Below are 16,704 nucleotides of genomic sequence, written 5' to 3'. Positions count from 1 at the left end.
CTGACACACTGACCTGTACAGCTCTCTGTCTGACACACTGACCTGTACAGCTCTCTGTCTGACACACTGGCCTGTACAGCTCTCTGTCTGACACACTGGCCTGTACAGCTCTCTGTCTAACACACTGACCTGTACAGCTCTCTCCGACACACTGGCCTGTACAGCTCTCTGTCTGACACACTGACCTGTACAGCTCTCTGTCTGACACACTGACCTGTACAGCTCTCTGTCTGTCTGACACACTGACCTGTACAGCTCTCTGTCTGTCTGACACACTGACCTGTACAGGTCTCTGTCTAAACACAATGACATGTACAGCTCTCTGTCTAACACACTGATATGTACAGCTCTCTGGGTGAGGATCTGTCTTCAAATCTCCAGTGGTTGATTTCATGTAAATATTGTAAACAGCGTTTTCCTATTTTCTATTTTTGTAAGAGTTCCATGTAGAATAAACGATCGTACTGTGTAAAGCAGTGTTCAGATAATACTACAATGTGTAAATATCATACTATCACACCTGTCTTTACTATTTCATTGTTATGCACAGCCGATACAGATACAGTGGCCCTCCTATTTTTTGGCCTTACAACCTGGAATAAAAATGTATTTGGGGGGGATTTTGTATAATTTGATTTACACAACATGCCTACAACTTTGAAGATTCAAAATATTTTTAAAAAATTGTAAAACAAACAAGAAATCAAATACAAAAAACCCCAGAAAACTTGAGCGTAACTATTCACCCCCCCCCCCCCTCCCCAAAAAGTCACTACTTTGTAAAGCCAACCTTTGAAGCAATAACAGCTGCAAGTCTCTCGGTCTCACACCCTGATGTGTTTCACCTTGTGCTTGTCTCCTCCCCCCTCCAGGTGTCGCCCATCTTCCCCATAATCCCCAGTGTATTTATACCTGTGTTCTCTGTGTGTCTGTTGCCAGTTGGTCTTGTTTGTTTGAGTCAACCAGACTTTTGTGTCTCAGCGCCTGCTTTTCCTTGTCTCTCTTTTCTTGCTCTCTCAATTTTAACCTTTGCCTGTCCTGACTCTGAGCACGCCTGCAAGAACACTCTGCCTGTCCTGACTCTGAGCACGCCTGCCTGACCACTCTGCCTGTCCTGACTCTGAGCACGCCTGCCTGACCACTCTGCCTGTCCTGACTCTGAGCCCGCCTGCAAGACCACTCTGCCTGTCCTGACTCTGAGCCCACCTGCAAGACCACTCTGCCTGTCCTGACTCTGAGCACACCTGCCTGACCACTCTGCCTGTCCTGACTCTGAGCACACCTGCCTGACCACTCTGCCTGTCCCTAGGCCTGCCTGCCGACCTGTACCATATATACACAGTACCAGTCCAAAGTTTTAGAACACCTACTTATTCAAGGGTTTTTCTTTATTTTTACTACTTTCTCCCTTGTAGAATAATAGTGAAGACATCAACACTATGAAATAACACAACACGTCTTCACTATTATTCAACAATGTAGAAAATAGTCCAAATAAAACCCTTCAATGTCTAAACATTTGACTGGTACTGTATCTCACCGCGTTATATGAAAACAGAGAGTTAATAGATGATGTGTCGGGAGCTTTATAAGATACATACAAAGCCAATTAGCGCCGTTTCTTCCCAGAGGAAAATATTACCAGGTTATGAAAATAGGATCATTGGAAGAGAAATTGAGCTACAAAATATTTAGAGGTCTTTGTGTCCTTCTCTTTTATTCCTCATGCTACAACCTCATACAATGTGTTTTATAGTGTTTTATTCCTCGTGCTACAACCTCATACAAGGTGTTTTAAAGTGTTTTCAATGTTTTCAATGGGGATATTCATACTATTTCAGGCAGTGCCTGGAATTATGAGACCCCTGGTTTAGGGGTGCCTTTATAAGAAATAAAATACACGTTTTTCAGCATATTAAATAGAAATCTTTAAAAAATAAGAGATTATCTGCAGAGCATTGATCATCATCACACATCTGTCACGAATATTACCGAAGGTGACTCCCCTTCTTGTTCGGGTGGCGCTCGGCGGTCGTCGTCGCCGGTCTACTAGCTATCGCCGATCCGTTGTTCTGTGTTCCTTTGATTTTGTCTGATTGGTATCACCTGTTTCTTGTTTGGTTGTTAGGGGAGGGTTATATATAGGTTGTTAGGGGAGGGTTATATATAGTTTGTTCAGCCCGCTTCTGTTTCGTGTGGGCTTGTCTGTCTGTTTTGTTGTTTGAGTGTATTTTGTTTGTATTTGGGTTTCACGCTGTCTGTTTATATTTCTGATCATTTGTTTTCCCACTTTTGGTTCATGTTATGTTTCTGGGACATTAAAGCGTGTTTTTTCCCACATCTTTTGCTCTCTGCGCTTGACTCCACATCTCCTCATTCATTTCTCGTAACAGAAGCCCGCAACACGATATGGAGTCAGCAGGAGCAGCGACCACTCCTCTTCCTACAATGGAGGAGAGAGTCCTTCATCACACGTCTATCCTCCATCACCTAGGATCAGCCATGGATCAGATGATGGAGAGGATGGATCATTGGGAGAGGAATGGTCTCCCTACTACCCCACCTACCCTCCCACCAGCAACTCTACCATCTCCCCCATCTGGATCCGGTTCCAGCGCTCTGCACATTACGCCTCCGAGGGAGTACGATGGAGCAGCGACGGGGTGCCAGGGATTCCTGCTTCAACTAGACCTCTACCTGGCCACCGTTCCCTCGGAAGAGGAGAGAGTGTGGGTTCTCATCACATGCCTTACCGGTAGAGCCCTGGAGTGGGCTAATGCGGTCTGGAACGGGCCCGACTCAGCGAAGGACAATTACCCGGAGTTCACCCGCCGTTTCAGGGCCGTGTTCGATCACCCTCCAGAAGGTCGAGCGGCAGGTGAGAGATTGTTCCATCTCAGACAGGGGACGAGGAGCGCGCAGGACTTCGCGCTGGAGTTCCGGACCTTGGCCGCTGGAGCAGGGTGGAACGACAAGGCCCTGATAGACCATTACAGATGTAGCCTGAGAGAGGACGTCCGTAGGGAGCTGGCCTGTCTGGATACTACACTTAGCCTGGATGGACTGATAGACCTGTCGATCCGGTTGGACCATCTGCTAGCTGCTCGCGGACGTTCTGAAAGGGTCCTGTCAGTTCTACCTCCTGACCCTCCTGCTCCTATCCCGATGGAGCTAGGAGGGACCGCGTCTAGGGAGATCGGAGGAGGAAGCTCCTCCTGTACCAGTTGTGGCCGGAGAGGGCACACGTCTGGTCGGTGCTGGAGGAATTCATCTGGGACTCGAGAGGGCAGGCAGAACACTCCTCGGTCGCCCCAGGTGAGTAAGCACCACACTCTCCCAGAGTTTCCTGTTGGTCACATGTTCCTATTAATTTGTTTCCTTAATTATTCTCCAGCATAAGGCACTGGTAGATTCAGGCGCAGCTGGAAACTTTATAGATTGTGGACTCGCTCAGAGGTTGAGGATTCCGTTAGTAAAAGTAGACCCCCCTTTTGCCGTGCACTATTAGATAGTCGACCATTAGGGTCAGGGCTGGTGAGGAAAGCCACAGTTTCGTTGGAGATGATTACGCAGGGGAATCACAAGGAGCGAATTAGTTTGTTCCTTATCGATTCACCTGCGTTTCCAGTGGTACTGGGGATTCCCTGGCTAGCTATTCATAATCCTACGATTTTGTGGAAACAGGGAACTCTACAGGGGTGGTCTGATGAGTGTTCAGGCAGGTGTGTAGGGGTTTCCATCGGTGCGACAACGGTGGAGAGTCCAGACCAGGTTTCCACCGTGCGCATTCCAGCTGAGTATAACGATTTGGCTATCGTTTTCAGTAAAAAGAAGGCGACCCAATTACCACCCCATAGGCAGGGGGATTGCGTGATAAACCTCCAGGGTGACGCTGCACTCCCCAGGAGTCATGTGTATCCTTTGTCCCAGGAGGAGACGGTGGTTATGGAAACTTATATCACCGAGGCTCTGGGACAGGGGTACATTCGGCCCTCCATGTCACCTGTCTCTTCAAGTTTCTTTTTTGTGAAGAAAAAAGATGGTGGTTTACGTCCGTGTATTGATTATAGAGGTCTAAATTCCATCACGGTGGGTTTTTAGTTACCCACTACCTCTCATTGCTACGGCAGTGGAATCATTTCACGGAGCGCAGTTCTTCACTAAACTGGATCTCAGGAGTGCTTATAATCTGGTGCGTATTCGGGATGGAGATGAGTGGAAAACTGCATTTAGCACTACTTCTGGCCATTATGAGTACCTCGTCATGCCATACGGTTTAAAGAATGCTCCAGCTATATTTCAATCCTTCGTGGATGAGATTCTCAGAGACCTGCATGGACAGGGTGTAGTGGTGTATATTGACGATATTTTGATCTACTCCGCTACACGCACTGCGCATGTATCTCTGGTGCGCAAGGTTCTTAGACGACTGCTGGAGCATGACCTGTATGTGAAGGCGGAGAAATGTGAGTTTTCCAAACAATCAGTTTCCTTCCTGGGTTATCGCATTTCCAGCTCTGGGTTGGTAATGGAGGGTGACCGCGTAAAGGCCGTGCGTAATTGGCCGACTCCGACCACGGTAAAGGAGGTGCAGCGGTTCTTGGGGTTTGCCAATTACTACCGGAGGTTTATCCGGGGTTTTGGTCAGGTAGCTGCCCCTATTACCTCACTGCTGAAGGGGGGGCCGGTGCGTTTACAGTGGTCAGCAGAGGCGAACGGAGCTTTTCATAAGTTGAAGGCGATGTTTACTGAGTCGCCGGTGTTGGCGCATCCGGACCCTTCTTTTGCGTTTATAGTAGAGTTGGACGCATCCAAGGCTGGGGTTGGAGCGGTGCTCTCACAGCGTTCGGGTGCGCCACCGAAGCTCCGCCCCCGTGCCTTTTTTTCGAAGAAACTCGGGCCAGCGGAGCGGAATTATGATGTGGGGGATAGGGAGTTGTTGGCTATGGTTAAGGCCCTGAAGGTGTGGAGACACTGGCTTGAGGGGGCTAAGCACCCTTTCCTTATCTGGACTGACCACCGTAACCTGGAGTATATCCGATCAGCTAGGAGACTGAATCCTCGTCAGGCAAGGTGGGCCATGTTTTTCACCAGATTTCGTTTCACTATCTCGTATAGACCAGGTTCCCTCAACACTAAGGCCGACGCGCTGTCAAGAATCTTTGACACTGAGGACAGGTCCATCGATCCTACTCCCATCATTCCGGCAGCTAAGCTGGTGGCACCAGTAGTATGGGATGTGGACGCGGACATCGAGCGGGCGCTAAGGGAGGAACCTGCGCCTCCACAGTGTCCGGAGGGTCACAGCCGCTGGCTGTTCGTGATCAATTGATTCGATGGGCTCATTGTCTACCCTCGTCGGGTCACCCAGGTATTTTTAGGACAGTGCGAGGTCTTGAGAGGAAGTACTGGTGGCCCACTTTGAGGAGGGATGTGCGATTCTATGTTTCCTCCTGTTCGGTGTGCGCCCAGAGTAAGGCTCCTAGACACCTGCCAAGAGGTAAATTACAACCTCTTCCCGTTCCACAATGGCCGTGGACCCATCTATCGGTGGATTTTCTTACTGACCTTCCCCCCTCTCAGGGTAACACAACGATCCTGGTCGTTGTGGATCGGTTCTCTAAGTCCTGCTGTCGTATCCCATTGCCCGGTCTCCCTACGGCCCTACAGACTGCGGAAGCTCTTTTCACCCATGTCTTTCGGCACTACGGGGTGCCCGAGGATATAGTTTCTGATCGGGGCCCCCAGTTTATCTCCCGTGTTTGGAGGGCATTTATGGAACATCTGGGGGTCTCGGTCAGCCTGACCTCAGGGTATCACCCGGAGAGTAATGGGCAGGTGGAGAGAATGAACCAGGAGGTGGGTAGGTTTCTGCGGTCGTATTGCCAGGACCGGCCAGGGGAGTGGGCGAGATATATTCCCTGGGCTATATTCCCTGGGCTATTTCTAACTCACTAAGCCACTCCTCTACCAACATGTCACCATTTGAGTGCGTGTTGGGGTACCAGCCAGTCCTGGCACCGTGGCATCAGAGCCAGACTGAGGCTCCTGCGGTGGAGGATGCAGCGCTCTAAGGAGACCTGGAGGGCTGTCCAAGAGTCATTACGCCAAGCGAGTATAAGGCAGAAGAAGAGCGCTGACCGTCACCGCAGTGAGGCCCCCGTGTTTGCACCTGGGGACAGGGTCTGGCTCTCAACCCGAAACCTGCCCCTCCGCTTGCCCTGCCGGAAGCTGGGTCCGCAGTGTATAGGGCCATTTAAAGTCCTGAGGAGAATAAACGAGGTTTGTTATCGATTATTACTTCCTTCGTTTTATCGTATTAACCCCTCGTTTCATGTGTCTCTTCTCAAGCCGGTGGTAGCTGGTCCCATGCAGGAAGGTGAGGTTCCGGAGGTTCCTCCGCCCCCTTTGGACATCGAGGGGTCCCCGGCGTACAAGATACGAGCTATTCTGGACTCGAGACGCCGGGTGAGGGGCTTGCAGTACCTCGTTGACTGGGAAGGGTACGATCCGGAGGAGAGGTGCTGGATTCTGGTAAGGGATATTCTAGATCCATCTATGTTGAGTGAGTTCCATCGCCTCCGTCCGGATCGCCCAGCACCTCGGCCCCCGGGTCGTCCCCGAGGCCGGCGTTGGCGCGCTGCGGGAGCTGCGCGTCAGGGGGGGGGGGGGGGTACTGTCACGAATATTACCGAAGGTGACTCCCCTTCTTCTTCGGGTGGCGCTCGGCGGTCGTCGTCGCCGGTCTACTAGCTATCGCCGATCCGTTGTTCTGTGTTCCTTTGGTTTTGTCTGATTGGTATCACCTGTTTCTTGTTTGGTTGTTAGGGGAGGGTTATATATAGGTTGTTAGGGGAGGGTTATATATAGTTCGTTCAGCCCACTTCTGTTTCGTGTGGGCTTGTCTGTCTGTTTTGTTGTTTGAGTGTATTTTGTTTGTATTTGGGTTTCACGCTGTCTGTTTATATTTCTGATCATTTGTTTTCCCACTTTTGGTTCATGTTATGTTTCTGGGACATTAAAGCGTGTTTTTCCCCACATCTTTTGCTCTCTGCGCTTGACTCCACATCTCCTCACTCATTTCTCGTAACAGAAGCCCGCAACACGATATGGAGTCAGCAGGAGCAGCGACCACTCCTCTTCCTACAATGGAGGAGAGAGTCCTTCATCACACGTCTATCCTCCATCACCTAGGATCAGCCATGGATCAGATGATGGAGAGGATGGATCATTGGGAGAGGAATGGTCTCCCTACTACCCCACCTACCCTCCCACCAGCAACTCTACCATCTCCCCCATCTGGATCCGGTTCCAGCGCTCTGCGCATTACGCCTCCGAGGGAGTACGATGGAGCAGCGACGGGGTGCCAGGGATTCCTGCTTCAACTAGACCTCTACCTGGCCACCGTTCCCTCGGAAGAGGAGAGAGTGTGGGTTCTCATCACATGCCTTACCGGTAGAGCCCTGGAGTGGGCTAATGCGGTCTGGAACGGGCCCGACTCAGCGAAGGACAATTACCCGGAGTTCACCCGCCATTTCAGGGCCGTGTTCGATCACCCTCCAGAAGGTCTAGCGGCGGGTGAGAGATTGTTCCATCTCAGACAGGGGACGAGGAGCGCGCAGGACTTCGCGCTGGAGTTCCGGACCTTGGCCGCTGGAGCAGGGTGGAACGACAGGGCCCTGATAGACCATTACAGATGTAGCCTGAGAGAGGACGTCCGTAGTGGGCTGGCCTGTCTGGATACTACACTTAGCCTGGATGGACTGATAGACCTGTCGATCCGGTTGGACCATCTGCTAGCTGCTCGCGGACGTTCTGAAAGGGTCCTGTCAGTTCTACCTCCTGACCCTCCTGCTCCTATCCCGATGGAGCTAGGAGGGACCGCGTCTAGGGAGATCGGAGGAGGAAGCTCCTCCTATACCAGTTGTGGCCGGAGAGGGCACACGTCTGGTCGGTGCTGGAGGAATTCATCTGGGACTCGAGAGGGCAGGCAGAACACTCCTCGGTCACCCCAGGTGAGTAAGCACCACACTCTCCCAGAGTTTCCTGTTGGTCACATGTTCCTATTAATTTGTTTCCTTAATTATTCTCCAGCATAAGGCACTGGTAGATTCAGGCGCAGCTGGAAACTTTATAGATTGCGGACTCGCTCAGAGGTTGAGGATTCCGTTAGTAAAAGTAGACCCCCCTTTTGCCGTGCACTCTTTAGATAGTCGACCATTAGGGTCAGGGCTGGTGAGTAAAGCCACAGTTTCGTTGGAGATGATTACGCAGGGGAATCACAAGGAGTGAATTAGTTTGTTCCTTATCGATTCACCTGCGTTTCCAGTGGTACTGGGGATTCCCTGGCTAGCTATTCATAATCCTACGATTTCGTGGAAACAGGGAACTCTACAGGGGTGGTCTGATGAGTGTTCAGGCAGGTGTGTAGGGGTTTCCATCGGTGCGACAACGGTGGAGAGTCCAGACCAGGTTTCCACCGGGGGCATTCCTTCTGGCCATTATGAGTACCTCGTCATGCCATACGGTTTAAAGAATGCTCCAGCTATATTTCAATCCTTCGTGGATGAGATTCTCAGAGACCTGCACGGACAGGGTGTAGTGGTGTATATTGACGATATTTTGATCTACTCCGCTACACGCACTAGTTTCTGATCGGGGCCCCCAGTTTATCTCCCGTGTTTGGAGGGCATTTATGGAACGTCTGGGGGTCTCGGTCAGCCTGACCTCAGGGTATCACCCGGAGAGTAATGGGCAGGTGGAGAGAATGAACCAGGAGGTGGGTAGGTTTCTGCGGTCGTATTGCCAGGACCGGCCAGGGGAGTGGAGGAGATATATTCCCTGGGCTATATTCCCTGGGCTATTTCTAACTCACTAAGCCACTCCTCTACCAACATGTCACCATTTGAGTGCGTGTTGGGGTACCAGCCAGTCCTGGCACCGAGGCATCAGAGCCAGACTGAGGCTCCTGCGGTGGAGGAGTGGGTGCAGCGCTCTAAGGAGACCTGGAGGGCTGTCCAAGAGTCATTACGCCAAGCGAGTATAAGGCAGAAGAAGAGCGCTGACCGTCACCGCAGTGAGGCCCCCGTGTTTGCACCTGGGGACAGGGTCTGGCTCTCAACCCGAAACCTGCCCCTCCGCTTGCCCTGCCGGAAGCTGGGTCCGCAGTGTATAGGGCCATTTAAAGTCCTGAGGAGAATAAACGAGGTTTGTTATCGATTATTACTTCCTTCGTTTTATCGTATTAACCCCTCGTTTCATGTGTCTCTTCTCAAGCCGGTGGTAGCTGGTCCCATGCAGGAAGGTGAGGTTCCGGAGGTTCCTCCGCCCCCTTTGGACATCGAGGGGTCCCCGGCGTACAAGATACGAGCTATTCTGGACTCGAGACGCCGGGTGAGGGGCTTGCAGTACCTCGTTGACTGGGAAGGGTACGATCCGGAGGAGAGGTGCTGGATTCTGGTGAGGGATATTCTAGATCCATCTATGTTGAGTGAGTTCCATCGCCTCCGTCCGGATCGCCCAGCGCCTCGGCCCCCGGGTCGTCCCCGAGGCCGGCGTTGGCGCGCTGCGGGAGCTGCGCGTCAGGGGGGGGGGGTACTGTCACGAATATTACCGAAGGTGACTCCCCTTCTTCTTCGGGTGGCGCTCGGCGGTCGTCGTCGCCGGTCTACTAGCTATCGCCGATCCGTTGTTCTGTGTTCCTTTGGTTTTGTCTGATTGGTATCACCTGTTTCTTGTTTGGTTGTTAGGGGAGGGTTATATATAGGTTGTTAGGGGAGGGTTATATATAGTTTGTTCAGCCTGCTTCTGTTTCCTGTGGGCTTGTCAGTCTGTTTTGTTGTTTGAGTGTATTTTGTTTGTATTTGGGTTTCACGCTGTCCGTTTATATTTCTGATCATTTGTTTTTCTACTTTTGTTTCATGTTATGTTTCTGGGACATTAAAGCGTGTTTTTCCCCACATCTTTTGCTCTCTGCGCCCGACTCCACACCTCCTCACTCATTTCTCGTAACAACTTCATCCTTCCTATCTGAGGAGTGTCTCTCTCTAGGTTAAAAAACGAGTTCACACAAGGCTCCCTTTCTCCTACAAGAATGCAAAATCATTTTTTTCTAGGATGTTTTCTGTGATTCTTAATGTAAACATTTAGGGCAGTAGTTTATCTGTGTGTTGACGTCTGTGTAATGTATAAACATGGTCTTTTCTCTACCTCCACTAAATCCAATCAATTCCTAAAACGTTTTTTTTTCTCCTCATATTGTGCCTCAGTCTTTGTCTGTGTCTGAAATGGCATACTATTCCCTAGATAGTGCTCATCTTTTGATCAGAGCCCTATAGGGAACAGCTTTTTTTCTCCTCATATTGTGCCTCAGTCTTTGTCTGTGTCTGAAATGGCATACTATTCCCTAGATAGTGCTCGTCTTTTGATCAGAGCCCTATAGGGAACAGCTTTTTGTCTCCTCATATTGTGCCTCAGAGTCTTTGTCTGTGTCTGAAATGGCATACTATTCCCTAGATAGTGCTCGTCTTTTGATCAGAGCCCTATAGGGAACAGGCATTTAGAACACAGCTTCCCTCTGTGGCCTTGTCTCTTCCACACAGTCAATAAGATATCCTGTGTAAACTTGCTTTGGACGTGGGGGGAGCTATGAGCAGCAAACACCATTATCATGTCTTACGCATTCACCTTAGCTGCTGCCTGAATAACTCCACAAACAAACCAGAACTGTGTTGCCTGTCAATTAGGCTTCTCTTTGACTTCCTACTGTGTACAAAATAGCCATTTATATACTTCCTCCTAAACACCGTTATGACATCACTTCCTACAGTGTGAACATTGTCTGTTATGACATAACTTCCTACAGTGTGAACACGGTCCGTTCTGACATCACTTCCTACAGTGTGAACATGGTCCGTTATGACATCACTTCCCACAGTGTGAACATGGTCTGGTATGACATCACTTCTTACAGTGTGAACATGGTCTGTTATGACATCACTTCCTACAGTGTGAACATGGTCTGGTATTTGTTTGTATACCTCACAAATGAAAGACAATGTTGCAGCCCTATCTCTGGCAGCAGTATATTTATTTAACTAATATCGACGTCTAAATATTTCACCAACAGTTCTGCTAAATATCGGACCAACAGTTCTGATAAATATCGGACCAACAGTTCTGCTAAATATCGGACCAACAGTTCTGCTAAATATCGGACCAACAGTTCTGCTAAATATCAGACCAACAGTTCTGCTAAATATCGGACCAACAGTTCTGCTAAATATCAGACCAACAGTTCTGCTAAATATCAGACCAACAGTTCTGCTAAATATCGGACCAACAGTTCTGCTAAATATCAGACCAACAGTTCTGCTAAATATCGGACCAACAGTTCTGCTAAATATCGGACCAACAGTTCTGCTAAATATCAGACCAACAGTTCTGCTAAATATCAGACCAACAGTTCTGCTAAATATCAGACCAACAGTTCTGCTAAATTTCGGACCAACAGTTCTGCTAAATATCGGACCAACAGTTCTGCTAAATATTTCCCCAATATTTTAGTCTAAAGAGACTTTCATCAGGCTGTGGAAAAGAGGTGTTCATCACATTGTAACTATACTTACCATTGAACGTGACACTGCGAATGTACTTGAGCAGTTTTTTCCCCCCGGCCAAGTCCATATCGGGACAGATCCCAGAGATGTCGGGACACAGGTCTCTCTGCATGTTGTGAAGGGCGTGGGCCATGGCATACACTGCATCAATCACAAACTGAACCTTCCCCTCTTGCTCGTATTTAGAGTCCGTCCCAATCCGCTCTTGGCCTGCGGATGAAAAGAGGACAATATTCAAGACATGTTTTGGGAAAGAGATATGGTAATCACCTGGGTAAACACTATAATATTCCTATGCATTTGCATTAATGAGGTGACCTAAAAAAAATACTATTTTTTTTACATTTAGGACAATAACACACTAACATTACATTCCACAGACATGGGTTACCTTGCAACGATGCAAACCTTTATTCACAATTCACAATGTGTTGTTTTTTAATAACTTCAAAAGAGAGACAAGAGGAAACCTGGTTAATATAACTAACAAGAGCAAGGTACTGATACATTCTTACAGGGTATTATAATGCTTTCGTGGATTTACACCTCATCTTTAGATCTGCTGTCTATATGGAGAGCTTTCACAGTTAGATTCATGCTGTTTTCATCACGATGATAGAGTGGACCCGTTGAATTAGACGCAGTTTAATAGTCACTTTATTTCCCACGGTTAGTTTTTCAATCACCTTGGTTAATGTGGGAGAACTATATGAAAGGGCAACAACAACAACAAAAAACAAGCCATTGTGTTTTTACCTTTAATGGTAGACACATTCTACTGAAATCAACATCTCGTATTGCATTGCCTGTCAGGGAATGCAATATGACTTTTTGTTGGTTTTCCATGGACACATTTTTGAGAAATTGCACATTATATATATTTTCCACCATCATTTGCAAATAAATTCATGAAAAATCTCATTTTGTCTGTCATAGTTGAAGTTACCTTGAAGTTGAAGTTACCTATGATAAATTACAGGCCTCTCTCATCTTTTTAAGTGGGAGAACTTGCACAATTGGTGGCTGACTAAACACTTTTTTGCCCCACTGTATATTTTTTTTTACCTCCCCAATTTCGTGGTATCCAATTGTTACTATCTTGTCTCATTGCAACTCCCGTACGGACTCGGGAGAGGCGAAGGTCTAGAGCCATGCGACCTCCGAAAAGACAACCCATCCAAGCCGCACTGCTTCTTGACACAATGCCCATCATTGTGCCCAGAAGCCAGCCGCACCAATGTGTCGGAGGAAACACTGTTCACCTGGCGACCTGGTTAGCGTGCACTGCGCCTGGCCCGCCACAGGAGTCACTAGTGCGCGATGAGACAAGGATATCCCTGCCGGCCAAGCCCTCCCTAACCCGAACAATGCTGGGTCAATTGTGCGCCGCCCCGTGTGCCTCCCGGTTGCGGCCGGCTGCGACAGAGCCTGGGCTCAAACCCAGAATCTCAGCCTTAGACCACTGAGACACCCGGGAGGCCTGGTCATTCCATTCATGATGAACATTAAAGTATATAGATATCTCATTTTGACTGAAGCAAAAGTATAATTTCGTTGTCAGATTTAATTTATACAACTTTTCTGATTTATTCTCTGGTTTATTCTGATACATTTTTTTACTTTTACACATTCATCTGCATAACCCAAAATGATCACTTGAACTTGAATTAATTAATAACTGTAATGAAGTAACGAGGAAGCCACTGTAACTAGGGTTTCCATCCAACCTTTTTATTTATTTAGATTTTTTATGTCGGAGTAAACAGAACATTTATCAGTAAACTTTACAAAATGTTGAGAAAGCAGAACATTTATCAGTAAACTTTACAAAATGTTGAGAAAGCAGAACATTTATCAGTAAACTTTACAAAATGTTGAGAAAGCAGAACATTTATCAGTAAACTTTACAAAATGTTGAGAAAGCAGAACATTTATCAGTAAACTTTACAAAATGTTGAGAAAGCAGAACATTTATCAGTAAACTTTACAAAATGTTGAGAAAGCAGAACATTTATCAGTAAACTTTGCAAAATGTTGAGAAAACAGAACATTTATCAGTAAACTTTACAAAATGTTGAGAAAGCAGAACATTTATCAGTAAACTTTACAAAATGTTGAGAAAGCAGAACATTTATCAGTAAACTTTACAAAATGTTGAGAAAGCAGAACATTTATCAGTAAACTTTACAAAATGTTGAGAAAACAGAACATTTATCAGTAAACTTTACAAAATGTTGAGAAAGCAGAACATTTATCAGTAAACTTTACAAAATGTTGAGAAAGCAGAACATTTATCAGTAAACTTTACAAAATGTTGAGAAAGCAGAACATTTATCAGTAAACTTTACAAAATGTTGAGAAAGCAGAACATTTATCAGTAAACTTTACAAAATGTTGAGAAAGCAGAACATTTATCAGTAAACTTTACAAAATGTTGAGAAAGCAGAACATTTATCAGTAAACTTTACAAAATGTTGAGAAAGCAGAACATTTATCAGTAAACTTTGCAAAATGTTGAGAAAGCAGAACATTTATCAGTAAACTTTACAAAATGTTGAGAAAGCAGAACATTTATCAGTAAACATTTCATGGTGGAAAACAGAACATTTATCAGTAAACTTTACAAAATGTTGAGAAAGCAGAACATTTATCAGTAAACTTTACAAAATGCTGAGAAAGCAGAACATTTATCAGTAAACATTTCATGGTGGAAAACAGAACATTTATCAGTAAACTTTACAAAATGTTGAGAAAGCAGAACATTTATCAGTAAACTTTACAAAATGTTGAGAAAGCAGAACATTTATCAGTAAACTTTACAAAATGTTGAGAAAGCAGAACATTTATCAGTAAACTTTACAAAATGTTGAGAAAGCAGAACATTTATCAGTAAACTTTACAAAATGTTGAGAAAGCAGAACATTTATCAGTAAACTTTGCAAAATGTTGAGAAAACAGAACATTTATCAGTAAACTTTACAAAATGTTGAGAAAGCAGAACATTTATCAGTAAACTTTACAAAATGTTGAGAAAGCAGAACATTTATCAGTAAACTTTACAAAATGTTGAGAAAGCAGAACATTTATCAGTAAACTTTACAAAATGTTGAGAAAACAGAACATTTATCAGTAAACTTTACAAAATGTTGAGAAAGCAGAACATTTATCAGTAAACTTTACAAAATGTTGAGAAAGCAGAACATTTATCAGTAAACTTTACAAAATGTTGAGAAAGCAGAACATTTATCAGTAAACTTTACAAAATGTTGAGAAAGCAGAACATTTATCAGTAAACTTTACAAAATGTTGAGAAAGCAGAACATTTATCAGTAAACTTTACAAAATGTTGAGAAAGCAGAACATTTATCAGTAAACTTTACAAAATGTTGAGAAAGCAGAACATTTATCAGTAAACTTTACAAAATGTTGAGAAAGCAGAACATTTATCAGTAAACATTTCATGGTGGAAAACAGAACATTTATCAGTAAACTTTACAAAATGTTGAGAAAGCAGAACATTTATCAGTAAACTTTACAAAATGCTGAGAAAGCAGAACATTTATCAGTAAACATTTCATGGTGGAAAACAGAACATTTATCAGTAAACTTTACAAAATGTTGAGAAAGCAGAACATTTATCAGTAAACTTTACAAAATGTTGAGAAAGCAGAACATTTATCAGTAAACTTTACAAAATGTTGAGAAAGCAGAACATTTATCAGTAAACTTTGCAAAATGTTGAGAAAACAGAACATTTATCAGTAAACTTTACAAAATGTTGAGAAAGCAGAACATTTATCAGTAAACTTTACAAAATGTTGAGAAAGCAGAACACACCAGATGAGGTGGGATCTTTTTGGGTCGCAGACACAGACAGGCATACAGACAGACAGACAGACAGACATACAGACAGGCATACAGACAGACAGACACACAGACAGGCATACAGTAGATGTTTTGGGGTAAATGTCTGTGCTCAAAAATTGATATAATAACTATCATATGTATGTCATCTTGGAGTCATGCGATGACATGTTGTGTGGTCCTCCTCCTCAGGAAACCATGCTGTTTCATTTTTTATTTTATATATATATTTTACCTTTATTTAACTAGGAGTTGCAGGTGAAATGTTTTAATAAAACAAAACCAAGAAAACCAAGACATTAAGTAAGAACAATACCAACTGGTAAGTGAACATGGGAGAGTTTATGTTTTTATTTTATTTGACCTTAATTAGATTAGTAAAAACGAAGTCAAATTGATTGAATGATTGTATAAGTGATTCATTAATGCATTACATACTGTCTTTAAAAGATAATTGACATAAAAATGTTGAGATGTAAGGATATGGAAGTCAAAACGATTGATCAGAGCAGTATTTTATTTAACTAGGCAAGTCAGTTAAGAACAAATTCTTATTTACAATGACGGTCTAGGAACAGTGGGTTAACTGGTCTAGGAACAGTGGGTTAACTGGTCTAGGAACAGTGGGTTAACTGGTCTAGGAACAGTGGGTTAACTGGTCTAGGAACAGTGGGTTAACTGGTCTAGGAACAGTGGGTTAACTGGTCTAGGAACAGTGGGTTAACTGGTCTAGGAACAGTGGGTTAACTGCCTGTTCAGGGGCAGAACGACAGGTTTGTACCTTGTCAGCTCAGGGGTTTGAACCTGCAACCTTCCAGTTACTAGTCCAACTCTCTAACCACTAGGCTACCCTGCCGCCTCTACACTCTAACCACTAGGCTACCTGCCTCTACACTCTAACCACTAGGCTACCCTGCCACCTCTACACTCTAACCACTAGGGTACCTGCCGCCTCTACACTCTAACCACTAGGCTACCCTGCCACCTCCACACTCTAACCACTAGGCTAACCTGCCACCTCTACACTCTAACCACTAGACTAACCTGCCACCTCTACACTCTAACCACTAGGCTACCTGCCACCTCTACACTCTAACCACTAGGCTACCCTACCACCTCTACACTCTAACCACTAGACTAACCTGCCACCTCTACACTCTAACCACTAGTCTAACCTGCCACCTCTACACTCTAACCACTAGACTAACCTGCCACCTCTACA

The 16,704-nt window shown here is 45.6% G+C and overlaps 1 protein-coding gene across 1 annotated transcript in view; it reads right to left on the bottom strand.

Annotated features, from left to right (window-relative positions):
• LOC109882700 (metabotropic glutamate receptor 7-like) overlaps positions 1-16,704 on the bottom strand; it is a 393,305-nt gene that overhangs the window by 155,882 nt on the left and 220,719 nt on the right. The window contains exon 6 of the mRNA XM_031798073.1: positions 11,628-11,828. Within this exon, the coding sequence (XP_031653933.1) occupies positions 11,628-11,828 (201 nt within the window). The remainder of the gene's footprint in view (positions 1-11,627; positions 11,829-16,704) is intronic.

This window comes from Oncorhynchus kisutch, linkage group LG1, assembly GCF_002021735.2.
Source record: "Oncorhynchus kisutch isolate 150728-3 linkage group LG1, Okis_V2, whole genome shotgun sequence".
Taxonomy (NCBI): Eukaryota; Metazoa; Chordata; class Actinopteri; order Salmoniformes; family Salmonidae; genus Oncorhynchus; species Oncorhynchus kisutch.
The sequence above is the reverse complement of the archived record's forward strand: the minus strand, read 5'-3'. Positions and strand labels throughout refer to the sequence as shown.